Consider the following 19,512-nt stretch of genomic DNA (forward strand, 5'->3'; position numbering starts at 1 on the left):
GCCTTAGTTCAGTGCTCTGCATATGGTATTAACATCATTATGGTATTTTTTAAGTGATTTCTAGGTGCTATGATAGATACAAGTTAATCAGATCTGACAGACAGATTACCCCACATGGAGTTCACAGGTTAAGTAGCGGGGAGAACAGGTACTGAATCCCTGTTTTAGAGATTAAGCTACTGAGGCCCAGATAAATTAAATGACTCGCCCAAGTTCACGCAGCAGGCCCCTCCTCTGCCTCCCACCCCCTAACTTTGGGGGTCCTTCAAGGCTCAGTTCTGAGTCCCCTTCTATTCTTCGTCTACACCCATTCCCTTGGAGAACTCATTCACTCCAGTGGCTTCAACTAGAAGCCACTAGAAACACACCAGAAGATTCTTAATACGTATTAAGGATTGATAGAAAATACAGCCAAGTGGCTATTGAATGAGAGAGCTCTTGAACAAACAAGGGGAAATGAGAAAAAGGTTAGTAAATTGCTTTCTGCATAACAGTTCTCTTTTGCAAGGCTCCTCCAGTTTTCAATTCTTTCTTCAAGGTTTAGTGAACAGGTGCTCTTTTGAAAATGTTGATAGACTGATACTTTTTTATTCCTCTTCTCACTCATTGAAACAAAACTACTGGGATAAGAGATTATGAGAAAAACAAAGTCAAGATTTTAGCTCTTACTTCTTTCCCTGAAAATGGCCTTTGACTTTCTCCAGAGCAAGAATCTTAGTGGCACCGCTCACACCCAACACAACAGAGCGTTGACTCTCTTTAATAATAATAATAATAGTGGTATTTATTAAGCACTTACTATGTGCCAAGCACTGTTCTAAGCGCTAGGGTAGATACAAGGTAATCAGGTTGTCCCACATGGGGCTCACAGTCCGAATCCCCATTTTCCAGATGAGGTCACTGAGGCCCAGAGAAGTGAACTGACTTGCCCACAGTCACACAGCTGACAAGTGGCGGAGCCAGGATTTGAACCCATGACTTCTGACTCCAAAGCCCGTGCTCTTTCCATTGAGCCACTACTCACTAAGGGGGCCTCAGAAGGTCAATTTGTCCATCTCCCTGCCCCTAGACAACCCAAAAGGAGATCCATCTCTTCTTTTCTTTAAAACAGCTGGATATTGAGATTGTGTGTGTGTCTGGGATGACCCATCCTCATTAATCCGTCCTCCTACCACAGAAATGTTACTCTCCTCCTCAAAAATCTCCAGTGGCTACCAGTCAACCTACGCATCAGGCAAAAACTCCTCACTCTCGGCTTCAAGGCTGTCCATCACCTCGCCCCCTCCTACCTCACCTCCCTTCTTTCCTTCTACAGCCCAGCCCGCACCCTCTGCTCCTCTGCCACCACTCACCTCCTCACCGTGCCTCGTTCTCGCCTGTCCCACCATTGACCCCCGGCCCACGTCATCTCCTGGGCCTGGAATGGCCTCCCTCTGCACATCTGCCAAGCTAGCTCTCTTCCTCCCTTCAAAGCCCTACTGAGAGCTCACCTCCTCCAGGAGACCTTCCTAGAATGAACCCCCTCCTTCCTCTCCCCCTCCCCATCCCCCCCGCCCTACCTCCTTCCCCTGCCTACAGCACCTGTATATATGTTTGTACAGATTTATTACTCTATTTAACTTGTACATATTTACTATTCTATTTATTTTATTTTGTTAATAGGTTTTGTTTTGTTGTCCGTCTCCCCCTTCTAGACTGTGAGCCCGTTGTTGGGTAGGGACCGTCTCTATATGTTGCCAACTTGTACTTCCCAAGCGCTTAGTACACAGTAAGCGCTCAAAAAATACGATTGAATGAATGAATGAATGAATGAATGAAAAAACCAGTCCCACCCATTGTCTCTCAGTGGAAATTGAGCAACATTGCTCCTTACCATTGAGAAGACTCTTGTTTAGAGGGCCTTCAGGCCTCTCTGGTCTCCGCTAAGCCTGCGGGACCTTCTTCATGGGGCTGAGATCCCAAACTCTTGAGCTATTTTGGTGACTCTTCCTTGGACTGACCTACCTTCTCTATAGCCCACTTCCAACCTCATGATCTCATATGGAATCCTGAGCTCTCACTGAGGTAGGAGCAGTACAGGCCCCTAAGGAACATTATCCAACAGCTCTAATATATTTTCAGTCAGTCAATATTATCTATTTAGCACCTGTTCTGCGCAGAACACTGTGGTAAGTGATTGGGAGAGTGCAGTAGAGGTGGGAGGTATGATCCCTATTTTCAGGAGCTTTCAATCTTTTATTTATGCACCCTGATTTTAGGTGTGCTGCTTTTTTCAGTAACTTTTAAAACCATTATTCATTGCTGGTGTTCCCTTCAAAGCCCTCCTTAAGAGCCTCCATCTCCAAAACATGTTCTGCTGCTACCGTTGATAACATTATTTAACCCGAGGTTGACTATGACTCCCCCAGGTTCCTTTATGCCACGCTTACCCAAAGGCGGTTCTGCTCTATCTAATATTCACAGTTTGTTTTACTAAGTGATTGGAACTTTTCCTTATTGAATATCTATTCTCTAGCCAAGGAGAAGCAGCGTGGCTTAGTGGAGAGAGCATGGACTTGGGAGTCAAAGGGGGTCAAAGGTTCTAATCCCGGCTCATCCACTTGCATGCTGTGTAACCTTGGGCAAGCAACTCAACTTCTCTGTGCCTCCGTTACCTCATCTGTAAAATGGGGATTAAGACTGTGAGCCCCATGTGGGACAACCTTATTACCTTGTATTTACCCCAGAGCTTAGAACAGTGCTTGGCACATAGTAAGTGCTTAACAAAAACCAAAATAATAATAATTTTGAATTTAATCCAGTTTTCCCAAGTATCTGGCCAACAGTGACTTTGCATAACCAGCAGATTTAATGAGCAGTCTTCCAATAACATTATCTAATTCACTATCCTTATGTATCTGTCACTAGTCCTGTCTCCCCCATTTCATTTTTAGATTGTGAGCCTCCCCGTGGGACAGGGACTGTGTCTAATTCCCACCTGTTCATTCTTTCCCAGTGCTAAGGTACTAAGGTACAGTGCTCTACACACAGTAGCACTTAATAAATGTTGTTCATTTATCATTTATTATTGCTGGAATCCTGATTGTCCAGCAATCCAGCAATCTCCCTTCTCCCACATTTACTTTGATGGTGAATGCCTGCTTAGTACCTGGAGCAGAATTTGGCCCAGACTACATTGGCAAGACATTCATCGTTCAACTCCTGTCCATATTCCCAGCCAGGGTTCTATGTCTGTCAGCCCTGAAGGCATTAGGAAATGGGAATATTTTACCAAAATGATTACTGAAAATGTTTTGTGCTGTGTTTTTTTCCTTTTCCCTTTTTTTTTCCAAACTAAAGAGCTGTTTGATCATTTAGCATGAAAACAGATTCGAAAACTGGATCCCACGATTCAGTTTATGAGTCTTATGACAGACACCACCTGCCTCTTGTCTGCTTGCATTCATGTCTTCATTCCAAGTAAACAATCTGCTTTGCAACCGAATGAAGAATTATGAAGGTGAAGGGCACTGCAGTGGAGGGTTTTGGTTTACTACAGGAAGTGTTGGAACCTTGGTTATCAATCTACCTGAAACAGTCAGGAGATGCAGGTCATCAGGGTTGGAAATTGGCTGTGATGATTCATTCAGTCATATTTATTGAGCACTTACTGTGTGCACAGCACTGTACTAAGCACTGGGGAAAGTACAGTACAGTAATATAAAGAGAGAAACAATCCCTGCCCACAACGAGCACACAGCAAGTGCTCAACAACTGTGGTTGACTGACTGACCGGCCATTTGTAAAGTGATTCTTGGGCTCGGGGACGGTAGTAGAAAAGTCCTGTTTCCTGGCATCATGATCCCCAAGCAGTAGAAGCAGCATGACCTAATGGGAAGAGCACCGAACCTGGGAGTCAGAGGACCTGAGTTCTAACCCTGAGTCTGCCACTTGTCTGCTGATCACCTTGGGCAAGTCATTTAACTTCTGAGCCTCAACTTCCTCATCTGTAAAATGGAGGTTCAATGTCTGTTCTCCCTCCTACTTAGATCGTGAGCCCCATCTGGAGCAGGGATTGTTTTCGACCTGCTTAACTTGTATCTACTTCAGGAAACAATGTTTGACACATAGTAAGCATTTAATTAATGAAACAATAGTAATAGTGTGTTGCTGAAAACACTGCTTCCTAAACAACATATAGACCTGTGCACGCCCAATCATCTGTGATACTTCCGTGCAAACCAACTTACCTCTCCTACAGTTAAAACACTTATGTACGTATTCCTTTTCCTGTGTCCTCTATGTAAATTATTTTAGCTTCTCTCTCTCTTGCTAGATTGTAAGCTCCTTGAAGACAGAGATCATGTCTACCATCTATTGTACTCTCCTGCGCGCACAGTACAGTGCTCTGCACACAACAGGTGCTAGATGGATGCTCGTTCCCCTTAAGGTTTAAACAATTTCCTGCTTTTCCTAACAAATCCCTGCCAACCAGGGGGAAGTTAGGAAATCTCAGATGCTCAAAAAGGCTAGCTAGTCATGGACAGTGGTTCAGTGATGGATTATTAGAGGGAAAAGTTAGATCTCCAGCCACGAGGGCAGTTATTACACTGTTCTTTGAACTGTTCCTTGATGCCACTGTTAGAGTACCGAACTGGATAGACCATTGGTTTGAATTGGTGTGGCAAGGACTCACTGACTTGTGGTCATAGAGATTCAGAAGAGAGATCCCTTGAGTGATAAGATGATGGTCGTTACTCTCTCTCCAACAGAAAAAACAGTTTGGTGGAATTTTTGGAGTTTCTGTGAGAGACACAGATGGTCTTGCACTGGTAATAAACCGGACAGCTTGTGAGATAAGACCAGGCTGTGGGCTGCAGCAGTGATGGACTGAACATCGATTTGGCTTTTTTGTGGCTAAGATTTTTCTCTGTTGATAGTGAAGAGGCGATAGAAGTTTAGGCTCCTCTGGGGAACTGTGGTGTTCTTTCCTCTTGTGGGAAATTGAACTTTTTTGAGAGAAAAGGAATCCTGAATCTCTGGCACTCATTCACAAAGCTAAGCAGAAATTCTAAAAAAACATTCTAAATGGAACTGAATTCTTAAAGGTGCACACAAACATTTATCCCCAGAGGTGACACCAATGAAACACCAGTGCTCAGGTAATTAGCTTGCCAGATTTGGAGAAAATAGGGTTGTGTTCTTTTCTGGCTCAGATTTAAACTCTTAACATTTCACCATTTGGGGCAGGTCATTTTCATTGGATCTCTTTCTTTTCCTGGGTGATGCTTTACATGAGAGGTAGCATGGTAAATAGAAAGACTCAAAAGCTATCATTAAAATGAAAAAGATAGGTTCTACTTGGGGGGAATTAAATCAACCCCAATCAAGCTTGAGCAAGAGACATGAGAGCTGTAAGTCTGAAATGAGTGGGTAGGGATGGACAATAAGAGTTTCTTCCCAAGTCAGTTCTTACATTAAAGCATACAATGATGATGCACAACTTCCTTAAATTAGGTTAAATTGGTCTGAAATCCAAATGAAAGGAGGCCTTTATGCTTGACATCCACTAAGACATAGACATGTGGGGTGATGAAATGCCCTGGACTAAGTGGGGCCTGTTATAATGGAGATGAGTAATGAGCACTAAGATGCTACTGAAAGCTCTAAGGATGAGGTCCAGGATGGTGTTGATAGTCAATGACAACCATTATGTAGACACAAGTGACACATGATTTGCCAAGCCACTCTGAAGGAAAATATCTATGGAGCAAACCTTGCAGGGGCTTCATCCATCTTTCAAACAATAATTTCCAGGACTTTTTATAAAATCATCTCTTTTTTTTTCAAGTAGGCATCCCAGAAATACCCAGAATTCCAAAAATGGGAGATGAAGATGATGAAGATGATGGTGAGTACTCATGTAATTTGTGTTTCAACTTTCTGATGGTAAATTGGCCTGGAGCGTGGCTTAGTGGAAAGAGGATGGGCTTGGGAGTCAGAGGATGTAGGTTCTAATCCCGGCTCCATCACTTGTCTGCTGTGTGATCTTGGGCAAGTCACTTAACTTCTCTGTGCCTCCATTACCTCATCTGTAAAATGGTGATGAAGACTGTGAGCCCCATGTGGAACAACCTGATTACCTTGTATCTAACCCAGTTCTTAGAACAGTGCTTGTTGCATAGCAAGCACTTAATAAATACCATAGTCTTATTATTATTATTATTATTATTATTAATCAATGGTATCATTTGAACACCTACTGTAGGCAGAGCATGCATGTATAACAAGGAACTTCTTTTCCATGGTTTTTTTTGCCAGTATTTCCACTTCAGACACATTTCTAGAGCCCGCCGCTAAGTTTAAGTGTGGAGAGTTGAGCAAACGTATGTGTGACTATTTTTTCACACTAGAGTAGGGGAATCACAGGTATCCCTGTAGTCCTTTGGGTCCCAACCTCAATGTCCAAGAAACTCAGCACTTATATTTATGTGGCAGAAATAGCTTTTGACCATGATTGATTTTCTTACTCAAGAAGAGTAGTTTACAGAGCAGCTGCTCCGAACCTAACCCTGTTAGATGATTTCAAGCACGGTTTTAGAAATGAGTGCTTACCAGAAATTTCACTGGAGAGCGGAAGACTGATTCTTACTCTAAACCCAGTTCAGCATTCCTTGTTTAAGCAAAACTTCTAGTGCTTCCAACAGGGATGTCTAGTAGAGATTTAGTCTTGGGTTCTTCCAAGGTAAGGCTAGTTCCCCGAGGACCCTGTGTTTCTAACCAAAAGTGCCTCCATCAGGAACACAAAGTCTCTTTAGGCAACTACCTTCCGGGCGGATACCTGTCTTCTGGTTTCCCTTGGGTGAATCTGGAATCCTGCCTCTGCCCCTTGCCTTTGGTGTGACCTTGAGGAAGTTGCTTAAAGTCTCTGTGCCTCAATTTTCTCATCTGTAAATTGGGAATTCAGTACCTGTTCTCTCTCCTATGTAGACTGTGAGCCTCAGGTGGGACAGGCACTCTGTCTGACCTGATTATCTTATAGCAATAATAACAACAATAGCAATAATAGTGGAATTTGTGCACTGCTTTCCATGTGCTATGCACTCAACTAAGCACTGGGGTAGATACAAGATAATCAGTCCCACATGGGGATCACAGTCAAAGCCAGAGGGAGAACAGGTATTGAATCCCCATTTTTGCGGATGAGGAAACTGTTGCACGGAGAAGTTAAGTGACTAGCCCAAGGTCACACAGCAGGTAAGTGGTGGAGTCGGGACTAGTCTGATTCCCAGACCCATGTTCCTTTCATTAGGCCATGCTACTTCCATGACTTAGTGCTTAACAAATAGTAAGCGCTTAACAAATACCATAATAATAATGTTGAAGAGGAGGGAGACAACTGGACTTCTGGAAGGAGAAGAGGATGGGGGTGTATTCGTTTTCTTGCTTTTTTTAAAAAAAAGTGTCTGGCACGTAGTAAGCACTTAACAAATACCACCAAAACAAATTGTTAAGCGCTTACTATGTACCAGGCACTGTACTAAGCACTAGGGGTAGATAATAATAATAATGGCATTTAAGAGCTTACTATGTGCAAAGCGCTGTTCTAAGCACTGGGGAGGTTACAAAGTGATCAGGTTGTCTCATGGGGGGGCTCACAGTCTTAATTCCCATTTTACAGATGAGGGAATTGAGGCCTAGAGAAGTGAAGTGACTTGCCCAAAGTCACACAGCTGACAATTGGCAGAGCCGGGATTTGAACCCATGACCTCTGACTCCAGAGCACGGGCTCTTTCCACTTAGCCATGCTGCTTCTTGGATCTGCTTCTCAGATCCAAGCTGACCAGGTTGGACACAGTCCCTGCCCCACATGGGTGTCTCAGTCTTAATCTCCATTAGATGAGGTAACTGAGGCCACAGAGAAGTGAAGTGGCCTGCCCAAGGTCACACTGCAGGTGAGGGGTAGAGCCAGGATTAGAACCCAGATCCTTCTGACTCCCAGGCCTGTGCTGTATCATCATCATCATCATCAATCGTATTTATTGAGCGCTTACTATGTGCAGAGCGCTGTACTAAGCGCTTGGGAAGTACAAATTGGCAACATATAGAGACAGTCCCTACCCAACAGTGGGCTCACAGTCTAAAAGGGGGAGACAGAGAACAAAACCAAACATACTAACAAAATAAAATAAATAGGATAGATATGTACAAGTAAAATAAATAAATAGAGTAATAAATATGTACAACTGCTGTATCCACTAGGCCACACTGCTTCCTCGTTACAGACGTTAGGGCCATCTCCACATGAGATCCATGATCTGGAAGCTGTTGAAAACCATCGCCTGAGGGGGAGGGGGATGCTCTCAATCGCTCTCAATTCCCCACAGTAGTAAAATGACGCGATGGGTCTTTCCTGTCGTAGATGAGTATGACGGGGATTGGAACAGCACCTTTCCGACCACCGCCCCCGCCTCCCCGAAGGAGGACAAGGAGAAGAGCTGGCTGTACACGCTGGACCCCATCCTGGTCACCATTATCGCCATGAGCTCCCTGGGTGTCCTCTTAGGGGCCATCTGCGCCGGCCTGCTTCTCTACTGCACGTGCTCCTACACGGGACTGTCTTCCCGCAGCTGCACCACGCTGGAGAACTACAACTTCGAGCTCTACGACGGCATCAAACACAAGGTCAAAATGAACCACCAGAAGTGCTGCTCGGAGGCGTGACTGATTGCCCCAGGATCACATTCGACATTTCATTCCAGCAGGAGTGGCTGGTGAAGATTACTTTTTTCGCTCTGGGAACTGAATGCCATAATCTCCAACAAACCAATCCAGAATCGTGAAGATGTGGGCGTGATGGACCGGGGAGGAGGATGGGGAGAGGGCGGAGCGGCCCTGGCTTCGGCCACCCGTGAAGAAGATTTCGAACTGCCAAGGACTGAGGTGAACGGATGGTTGCTTGAATGAAACCTCGCTCTCTGCTGGGACTGGAGCTCAACTGCTTTGGGATTTTTGTTGTTGTTGTTGTCGTTTTGAGGGGGGTGGTTTTTGTCCTTGAGAGACTTGACGGCGTAGAAGAAAATGACCTATAGGGTGTGAGAAGCAGAATGTTGATCATTATTCTCCACCTCCTTTCCCCCAACAATGGTTAAGGAGCTGAAGCGTTTGCAGCCCACCTTAAGAAAGATACACCTAAAGCCCATCCTTATTAACCCCTTCTCAGATAGTCTTGTGTATAAGGGATTTGTGATTGGCTGCCACCCCTCCCACCCACTCCCCACCTGCGATTTCTTCCTGCGATGAAAGGAGGATGTTGTCACCTTTAACTTTTCTTATCCAGGGGGAAAAGATGCTGGTTTAGGGTCAATGGAAACAGCTCTTTCGAATGTGAGATTCAAAAGGAAACTTCACTTAGAAACCTCTCTTTGTGTGACACTGAAGAGCCTTAAAGTGCTTGTGAATTGGAGCCATTTGTGAAATCCAGATCGTGAGTTTGGTTGGAGGCAGCAGAGGCCTGCCCGACGAGGAGGCCCCATTCACTGGGTTGTTTTTTCTTTTTGTTTTCTTTCCATTCTCCTCCCTTGTTCTTGTCAAAATAAAATCCTCTCCCCCCAACAAAAGACAGTGTCTAAGGGTTCTAAGAGGAGGGGAGAGATCTTTGTTTGATATTCTTGGAGGAAGGCTAGGGGGAGAATACAGGCCATTACTGAATCTCCTCCATTGCTGAAGTATCTTCTCTGGTGACCCCTGGATGAAGTGGAGAAGAAAGCAAAGTAAAAGTGCAGCCCCTGAGGTCCCCATGTCAAGTGGCAAATTTGAGAGGGGGACATTTTGATTCATGAGTTTCTCTAAAAGGCGAGGAAACCTGGGCTTCCTCTTTGGATCGCAGCCAACTCCTTTGCTCACGGCATTGCCGACAAGGAGCACGTAGATCCTCGGCCTCAGCTGGAGGTCAGCAAGCAGGGAGGACCAACAGGATCAAACTTCCTCCTCTCACCCTCTGACTGGAGGTTCCCCATTGTCACCTCATCTCCCCAGCAGTGATTTATGAATCTTTGTTATCAAGTGCCTTGAAAAAAGAAAGCAAGTATTTTTCTTCTAGCTCAATAGCAGTGTTCCATACTCTCCTGCCTCCACCCCTCCTCCTCTTCCAGATCCTCCATTGAGTCTTGATCGTTGGACTCGGCCCTGTCGAAATAGGAATCGATACTCAGTCTGAACCCTAGTTGCTTCTCTCCTGGCCACCAAGGAGGGATGTTGGGACCAGGACTACAACGTGGGATGGAAATGATCGTCCCTATCGAGCGCCAAAAGCAAAGCCTGTCGACTTGCGTATGGATCACCAGTAGGCCGATATAACTCGTCTCGAACCAAACCTGACACCGTATCCAGTCTATCACATCTCCTATGAATAGTAAGACTCATCAGACCATTTTTGCTGCTACTGTCATCTACGCTTTCATTGTCTCATAACCGGATGAAAGGGGAAGGGTGAAAGTGAACTGACCATTCCTACAAATGTTAACTTATGGAAGTGCTAGTGAAAATGGTAATGTGACGGTGTGTTGTCCGCATACAGAGAGTGAGAGTTCCTGTATACAGTGCATATATTTATATATGTGTGTGTGTGTGCGCGTGTGCGTGTGGGTGTGTGTGTCTGCGTGCGCATGTGAGTTCTCTGTATGTTATCGTGTTTGTGAAGGTCACGTGGGACTAAATTGTGTTATTGTGACTCTGATCGAAGGCAGGAGAGCACTGCTGGTCTTGGCCCTATTTTAGCACAGAGTGCATTCGTAGTGAATGTAAAACCGGGAACTCAACAAGGCAGAGCGGAATGCCACTCATTAGATAACGTGGGAGGAAGTCAAACTTCGATTCTTCTTCCGCTTCCCCTTCTCCGTCGCTTCCTGGCACCTCTCCCACGCTCCGTGGAGACAGCACAGAGCCTAGGTAATCACGGGTGAGTCCTGAAGCTTTTGGCATTATGCTCTCCTTGCGGGCGGGGGCCCATAGGATCTTCCTGGAGCCTTTTCCAAGTTGAGTTTACAAACGGGTTTCCCTCCAACTGCCCACCCTCCTCCCCCAGGCCCTGGTTAATGGGGCATTAGGTAACTCATGAAGCTCTAGGAACATTCCGACTTACAGATCACCTCCAGCTTGGAATCAGTAGAACACCCCCTCCTTTAGAATCCCACATTCCTATTCCATGTCAGCTAGGACCGGGCCCTAACTGTGCTTGTGATGCTGAGCCAAAGCAAGCCAAGTGTACTAAGCGAAAGCAGACCGAGTGGGCTTACATGGCTGAATCCTCCCCTCTGCTGGGTGCTTTGCTGTCCTATTCTGGAAAGAAAGAAAAAACAAAACAAAACAAAACAAAAAAACAGGAAACAGTCAAAGAAAAACGAAAATCCCAGAACATTGGGGCATTCAATTCATCGTTCTCTTTATCTGTAGTTACACTTGCTTTTCTGTGCTGGTGAGCATTTCCCTCTGTGAAACCCAACCGCAGTATTGATACGATTTTATGCCTTTTAACGAATGACACATTACCTCCACGCGCTCTCAGACTGATTGTCGGAAGTGTCCTGCTGTTGCTTTCTCTCTTTCATGGGGAGGGGGTGGGAGGGCAAGGGAGGGGTGAGCAAAGGAAAAGAAACAGGTAAGAAACCGTAATACGGAAGCTTAACTTTCCCGAGGTTTGCTGTTCAAGGTATTCGATCTTTCACTGGCTGAGCCAGATCATGCGGGCTTGAGAGCTTTTACTGTGATTTCCCTAATGTAAAGACAAACAAGACTGTGTTTATATGATTTGTATAAAACATTTTTAAATTACTATTTAATAAACATTATACCAGAAGTTTCTTTCCCGCTGTTGTTATTTCCGAGAGGGTGAAGTGCAGGTGGGATGGGGTGCAAGAAGGAGAGCTAGTGATGACCCATAATAATAATAATCGTATCTGTTAAGCGCTTACTATGTGCCAAGCACTGTACTAAGTGCTGGGGTGGATACAAACAAATCGGGTTGGACACAGTCCCTGTCCCACATGGGGCTCACAGTCTCTATCAGATGAGGTAACTGAGGCACAGAGAAGTGAAGCGACTTGCCCAAGGTCACAAAGCAGACAAGTGGTGAAGGCAGGATTAGAACCCATGACCTTCTGGTTTCCAGGCCTGTGCTCTGTCCACTACGCCATGCTGGAACATTTTTTAATTAGTTGCTAGATCATTGGTCATCAAAGTCCAGGCCCTGCTAAGAGGGCCCAGGGTTCCCCCACAATCCTTCGGTTGAAGTCGAATTCCTACTATTGCCTTCAAAGTCCTCACACCAGCAGTCTGTAATCTACTTAGAGAAACGGTGTGGCTCAGTGGAAAGAGGACGGGGCTTTGGAGTCAGAGGTCATGGGTTCAAATCCCAGCCCCGCCAACTGTCAGCTGTGTGACTTTGGGCAAGTCACCTAACTTCTCTGTGCTTCAGTTACCTCATCTGTAAAATGGGGATTAAAACTGTGAGCCCCCCGTGGGACAACCATGGTTACCTTGTAACCTCCCCAGTGCTTAGAACAGTGCTCTGCACATAGTAAGCACTTAGCACATGCCACCATTATTATTATTATTAAGCAGCATGGTGTAGTGGATAGAACACAGGCCCGGGAGTCAGAAAGACCCGGGTTCTCATCCCGACTCTGCCAAATGTCCGCTGTGTGTGACCCTGAACAAGTCACTTAACTTCTCTGGGCCTCAGTTCATTCCTCTGTCAAATGGGGATTAAGACTGTGAGCCCCTTGTAAGCTCACTGTCATCAGGGAACATGTCTACCAACTCTGTCATATTGTACTCTTCCAAGCGTTTAGTGCAGTGCTCTATACACAGTAAGGGCAAGTGGGCTCTGACCCCCTTATGGGACAGGCACTATGTCCACCCCGACTATCCTGTATCTTTTCCAGCACTGAGTACAGTCCTTAGCACATAGCGCTTAACAGATACGACACTTATTATTCTTATTATTGTCCTAGTTCAGGCCTTCTGGCATTTTTAATTCACACACAATATCTCCCACGCAGTGTTTACTGGGTTCTTTCTTCTCTTATCTGCATTCTCTGGAAGTGTTTATGGGATCCTGGGCTACAGTCCAAGCCAGTTGAGGGGAAGGACCAGGATTTGAAGCTAGAGCAGGAGTCTCCCTGAGGAAAACAGAGCGCATCTGGATTGGGGGGCCAGTTTGACCCTGGGGCCGGCCGTGGGGACGCAGAGATGGCCCTCAATGAACAACTCAAGGTGATACTGGCTTTCTGTTCTCACATATTTCAGGCTGCTTCTCTCAGCCAGGGCTAAACAAAACAGAAGAGAGCTTACATCTCTGATGGGAAGTATTTTTTAGGCCGGGGTCCATTCCCTTTCACCTCTGCAAGCTAAAGCATTTTCTGAATTGGGATTTGGCATCTATTTTGTAAGCAGAGAGACTGGGGTCCTGTGAAACCAGGCCAAGCCATGATAGAATACCTCAGCGCCCTCCTAACACCTGCTGGTCTTCATCCTTCTCCTCCTGCCAATGACCCCGCAAAGATGATACTCTCCCATTAACACCCTTTGAGGTCAGGGGAGTGAAGTGGAGTTTAGGGGCATAGTTATGTGGAGTCTCAAGCCCAGGGTTGTGCTTCTGTGACCTTTCTCCTGTGGCTTCTTCTCAGAGCAGGTGGCTCATTTTGAGCAGCGCCTTGCACAGAATTGTGGGAGACTTTTCCAGAGTTGGAAATGGCCCCCAGTTCCTGGGATTGGGCCAAACTTGGAAGTCCTTCCACATTGTTCTGATACATTTACCCTTCGCTGCCTTCTGACCCTGCATCTGCACTGCAGTTGCCTGATGGTGGCCCACTCCCCTTTCGCAAACAGGGACTCACTAAAGAAGCAGAGTTCTCCAACCATGAGCCTGCTATTCCTGCCCAGCCATTCTGACAGGAATGTCCCTTCCCATCGGCGAAGTGTGAGGATACCCAGGAAGAGCAATCCTCAACTGAGAAGCCGCATGGCCTAGTGAATAAAGCACAGCCCCGGGAGTCAGAGGACATCATTCTACTCCCACTTCCCCCATTTGCCTGATGTGCGACCTTCAACAAGTCACTTAACTACTCTGCACCTCAGTTAGTTTCTTCATCCGTAAAATTCCTCATCTGTAAAACGGGGTTTAAATACTTGTTCTGCTGCTGCTGTTTTCTGTGAGTCCCAAGTGGGCTGGGGACTGTGTCTGACCTGATTATCTAGTATCTACTTCAGCGCTTAGTCCGGTGCTTGCCACCTTGTTGGTGCTTAAGAAATTCCATAATTATTATCATTCATTTAAGCCTCCCCTCAGCCCCATACCAGGGATCTCCTCCAATCACTCTGCCCGACCTCTGGGTGAAGCCTGGTTCCGATTGACAGAGGCCTCTTCCATACAAGAGCTAGGGGAACATTCCACAGCTGCGGATCTGCCTCAGCGACAGCTCCGGGAGAAACTATTTAGGGCCGGACCGTTCCAGCTGTTATCATCCCAGAAGGGACCGTTATATTAGCAAGGTAGTAGTTCTCTGCAGTTCGCGCCTCTCCTCAACAACTCCTCTGGCTCAGAGCAGTGGCCAGCTAAGCCAGTGTGAGGTGGTGTGGAGAAGACCCTCGGCTAATAAACTCCCCTCACTCTGGGGCCCTGGACCACCCCCATTCGGAACCAGAGGGCCTCCTCCCTGTGCACATAATCCCTGCTGGCTCCTACGTTTGCACTTTGCAGACGAACACATTATCATGTGGTTGCTATCCTGGTTTCCAGCAGCACAGGAGAGGTCTGGGTCACAGCGGGGTCTTAGCAACCTGAGGAAGTTGAGGGCACATGTCTCTACCCAGTCCCTTCTTCCCATCGGTGTGATTGTTCAATTTCCTCTGAGAGAACAGTTACATAAACCAACAGGCTGAACAAAGCACAGAAAATCCTCTTCACATCCCTGCCAAACTGCCCAACCCCTAACCTCCCCTATCATCCTCCTCATCTGAGTGTCTGAATTTTCCCTCCCTCCTGACAAGCCCGCCTGGCCTTGACCCTGTGGGAGTCACTTGGCATGGATTCCTAGGGGGCCTTATTTTTTAATTTCATGGCTGTTGCAGTTGGAGTAGGGAAAAAGATTCAAGAACAAATCTCTCCCTGTCAGAGGAAACTGCCGCTTCGGGGCTCCTGCCTGCCAGCTCGACCACGCTGGTCATCCAGCTTCTGTGCTCTGCGGCCCATCGCCTACTTGAACAAATGACTGACCAATAGGCGGGGAAGCAGAGATCAGAACTCCTGATCTAAGTTTCCGGTCACTTACTTAAGCATTGTCATCTATGAAAATTCAGTGCTTGCGGGTGGGTGTTTGTGATTGCCGAAGCCATCCTCTTAAGGCTTGGCACCCACACATTTCCCCAGGAAACATTGAATCTTCAACTCATTGTACAAGCAGAGACGGCAGCTGTAAAATTTAGAGGCTACTCTTGAAGTATAAGAGCCAAAAGATATCATTCAATTGAACAATGTCAGGAAACAGGCCTTCTTCAAACTTGATCTTCCTTTAAGCAGAACTGGGAGTGCCTCTAAACCTCACAATTACAAACAAAAAGTGGGAAGCGGGGCTATTACCTGGAAAGAGCAATGATCTATCCCTTGTACGATTCTGCCTCCAACAATGGTAAGGGGTACATCTCCTGACACCTCGAACTTTCCCTGAAATCGCCCAAGGTGGATCACTCAGCCAAGAACGAATCCCCACCCATCTTGAACCAACTATTTTTCCCCTCTAATTTTAATCAGTCAATAAATATGACTGATTTTATATTTATGGAATGTTTACAGTGTGCAGAATGCTGTACTAAGCATTTGGAAGAGCGCAATCTAAAAGAGTTGGTAGACATGTTCCTTGTCCACAGTGAGTTTATATTATAGAGGGTGAGACAAAACTAGCTTTGTAAGGAAGTGTTTCCTGAAGATTTTTTTTACCTGCCTCCTTTATGCTTCAGTGGGTGCCCCCTCAAGCAACTGCATGTATTGAGCACCTTTAGTGTTCAGTAACATGTACTAACTGCTTAATCTCCTCACCGGGCCTCGTTCTCACCTGTCCTGCCATCGACCCCAAGCCCACATCATCCCCCTGGCCTGGAATGCCCTCCCTCTGCCCATCCGCCAAGCTAGCTCTCTTCCTCCCTTCAAGGCCCTACTGAGAGCTCACCTCCTCCAGGAAGCCTTCCCAGACTGAGCCCCTTCCTTCCTCTCCCCCTCGTTCCCCTCTCCATCCCCCCATCTTACCTCCTTCCCTTCCCCACAGCACCTGTATATATGTATATATATTTGTACATATTTATTGCTCTATTCATTTATTTTATGTGTACATATCTATTCTATTTATTTTATTTTGTTGGTATGTTTGGTTTTGTTCTCTGTCTCCCCCTTTTAGACTGTGAGCCCACTGTTGGGTAGGGACTGTCTCTATATGTTGCAAACTTGTACTTCCCAAGCGCTTAGTACAGTGCTCTGCACACAGTAAGCGCTCAATAAATATGATTGATGATGATCTATCCTCCATCCATTGATCAGCTTGCTTGTCCTTGTCCTTCTCTGTACCTTCTCCAGTTTTCTCAAGTCCTTCCTGAGGTATAATGACCACAACTGCCCTCAGAGTTTCAGCTGAGGCATAGCATGCTTTCTTATAGTGGCGACACCAAACATTTTGGTTGGTGTTCTGAACCTTCCCTGATTATTAGTTTATCGGATTAACCTCTTCTGCACAGAAAAAGAGATGGCTCCCACAGCCTCCTCCCCTGAAGTCAAGGTAGGAGGAAAAAATCAGGCCTCAGATGATGACATGATTGGTGCTCCGAGTCAATCTGACCAGGCACTGACAGGTGATTGTTAGAATCCGGAAATGTGTAGCATTGCCCCAGTAGCCCAGATCACAATGCGCCTGTAAATGATTACCGGAGAAGGAATTCATTACAGACTGGCTCCCAGCCCTTCTCACATAAAGGAAGTGTTATATTAGCAAGATGGAAGGTCACCAGGGCTGCCAGCCTCCACGCTATTTCAATTTGTGTGGTATAGTGAGAGCCGAGAAAAAATATGGGGGGAATTAACGCAATTTTATTCATGACTAGCAGAATGCCCTATCTTTCCCAGGTGAGACCGGCTCTGAGCTTTCCCCTCTCTGAGACCCTTCTCCTTTTCTTTCTTCCTGGATTCTTTCCCATTATGCTCTTTTCCCTTGCCATTCTCCTCCTGTCTCACTTTGTCCATCAGATCTTGGTTTGACTAATTTGACTTTTTGTTTAGCTGTCTCTCTCTTCGTTTTTCTTTGCACTCTAATTCCTTCTCTTTCTGTTCCTCTGTACCTGCCAGTATCTCTCTCTCTGTGATTCTCTTCTCTTTTGTTCTATAACCTGCCTTGAATCTTCTCTTTCTTATCCCTCTTCCCCTGCACCTATCATCCTTTTCCATACTTTCATTCTGCCAATCAATCAAAGGTGTTTACTGAACACTATGTGCCCGATATTGTATTAAGTGGTTTAGTTGCTTAACTACAATCCTTTCCCTCAAGGAGTTTACAAAACAGTGCTGGGGACAGACAGGTAGAGGAATCTAAAGAGTATACCTCTTTCTATCTGGTCGTCCCGGCTCCACGACTTGTCTGCTGTGTGAACTTAGGAAAGTCACTTCACTCTCTGTGCCTCAGTTACCTCATCTGTAAAAGGGGGAATGAAACTCTGAGCCCCATGAGCAGCATGGCTCAGTGGAAAGAGCACGGGCTTGGGAGTCAGAGGTCATGGGTTCTGATCCCGGCTCCGCCACTTGTCTGCTGTGTGACTTTGGGCAAGTCACAAGTTCTCTGTGCCTCAGTTACCTCATCTGTAAAATGGGGATTAAGACTGTGAGCCCACGTGGGACAACCTGATCACCTTGTATCCCCCCAGAGCTTAGAACAGTGCTTCGCACATAGTATGCACTTAACAAATGCAATCATTATTATTATGAGGGACAGGGACTGTGTCCAACCGAATTTGCTTGTATCCGCTTCAATGCTTAGTGCAATGCCTGGCACACAATAAGCTCTTAAAAAATACCACAATTACCAGTTATTATTAACAGAGGGTACCTCTTCCTATCTGGTCATTGTCCAACCAAAGGAAGACCTCAAAGTCCCAACGTTGAAGAGAGCTCTCAGGGACACCCAAGTTCAGCATCCATATGTCCTTTCCTGTGGATGTGGCATCCTCATCGCTACTGGTGAGCAGCCATTGGTTCCCTAGATGAAACCTAAGAGCCCAAAGCTGACTGGACTCCTCACATTCCTGTTCTAGGCCTGCCCATTGGAAGGGCCTGCGGTGGTGGACACGATTGTCCCTGCCAGCATTGGGCCCTGGGCTGGACCCAACCATCTGTGTTTATGTGTGAGGGGGATGTTTTCTTACTCTGAATCTCAGCCTTTTTTAAACCTTCCATGAGAACTTTCTCCTCAGCCATCATTTTCCATAGATCCCCCTCCCCTCTTTTTAATAATAATAATAATAATGGCATTTATTAAGCACTTACTATGTGCAAAGCACTGTTCTAAGCACTGGGGAGGTTACAAGGTGATCATGTTGTCCCACGTGGGGCTCACAGTCTTAATCCCCATTTTACAGATGAGGGAACAGAGGCCCAGAGAAGGTAAGTGACTTGCCCAAAGTCACACAGCTGACAAGTGGCAGAGCCGGGATTTGAACCCCTGACCTCCAAAGCCTGTGCTCTTTCCACTGAGCCACGCTGCTTCTCTTTTTCTCCTGGGGTTTACAAGAGTTCTTTCTGTGGGCTGGTGGGACTTCTTTTCAAGTTGCTGTTTCTCTCCAAACTGGTGAGGATCCCACTTCTATTTTTCTGGCTACCCTGGGCTGTCAGTCAATCAGTCATATTTATTGAGCACCTACTGTGTGCAAAGCACTGTACTAAGTGCTTGGGAGAGTACACAATAACAATAACCTGACACATTCTCTGCCCTCAGGGAGCTGCTGCTTCCTGGTTATTTTACATCCTGCCCTCAGGGGTTAGGGAGCTAGCAGTGAAGGTCACAGTTGAGGTTAGTGAGGGGAGGCAGGAATGCCCCAGACATGCCTCACTTTCCTGTTTTACTCTTTTACTCTGCCCCAAGCCATTGTTAGGCACACTATAACAAACTACAGCAGACAGGCCATGGCAGGCAGACATCAGTGCTAAGCGCTTAGTACAGTGCTCTGCACATAGTAAGCGCTCAATAAATATGATTGATGATGATGATCAGTGGACAGACTACAGCAAATAGGCTTTAGGAGGCAGACATTAGCCGACGGGCTACTGTAGACCGCCGTTGGCTGGCAGGCTACAACAGACAGGCTACAGCAGACAGATGTTAGCAGGCAGTCTAGAGCAGATTGACTTTAGCCAACAGCCTAAAGCAGACAGGCTACAACAGGCAGACATTATAGGACAGGCTTCTCTCCTGTGGCAGGAAGCCATGGGTTCCAGGTGTG

The 19,512-nt window shown here is 46.2% G+C and overlaps 1 protein-coding gene across 3 annotated transcripts in view; it reads left to right on the forward strand.

Moving 5' to 3' along the window:
* The window catches only part of NRP2 (neuropilin 2), a 144,416-nt gene extending 132,583 nt beyond the window's left edge, over positions 1 to 11,833 (forward strand). For 2 of the 3 annotated variants that reach the window (XM_038748683.1, XM_038748685.1), the window contains exons 16-17: positions 5,831 to 5,890; positions 8,402 to 11,833. In XM_038748683.1, the coding sequence (XP_038604611.1) occupies positions 5,831 to 5,890; positions 8,402 to 8,703 (362 nt within the window). In that variant the 3' untranslated portion in view covers positions 8,704 to 11,833. The remainder of the gene's footprint in view (positions 1 to 5,830; positions 5,891 to 8,401) is intronic. The other variant, XM_038748684.1, reaches the window with a different exon arrangement.
* Positions 11,834 to 19,512: the final 7,679 nt, after the last annotated feature.

This window comes from Tachyglossus aculeatus, chromosome 7 (genome assembly GCF_015852505.1).
Source record: "Tachyglossus aculeatus isolate mTacAcu1 chromosome 7, mTacAcu1.pri, whole genome shotgun sequence".
Taxonomy (NCBI): domain Eukaryota; kingdom Metazoa; phylum Chordata; class Mammalia; order Monotremata; family Tachyglossidae; genus Tachyglossus; species Tachyglossus aculeatus.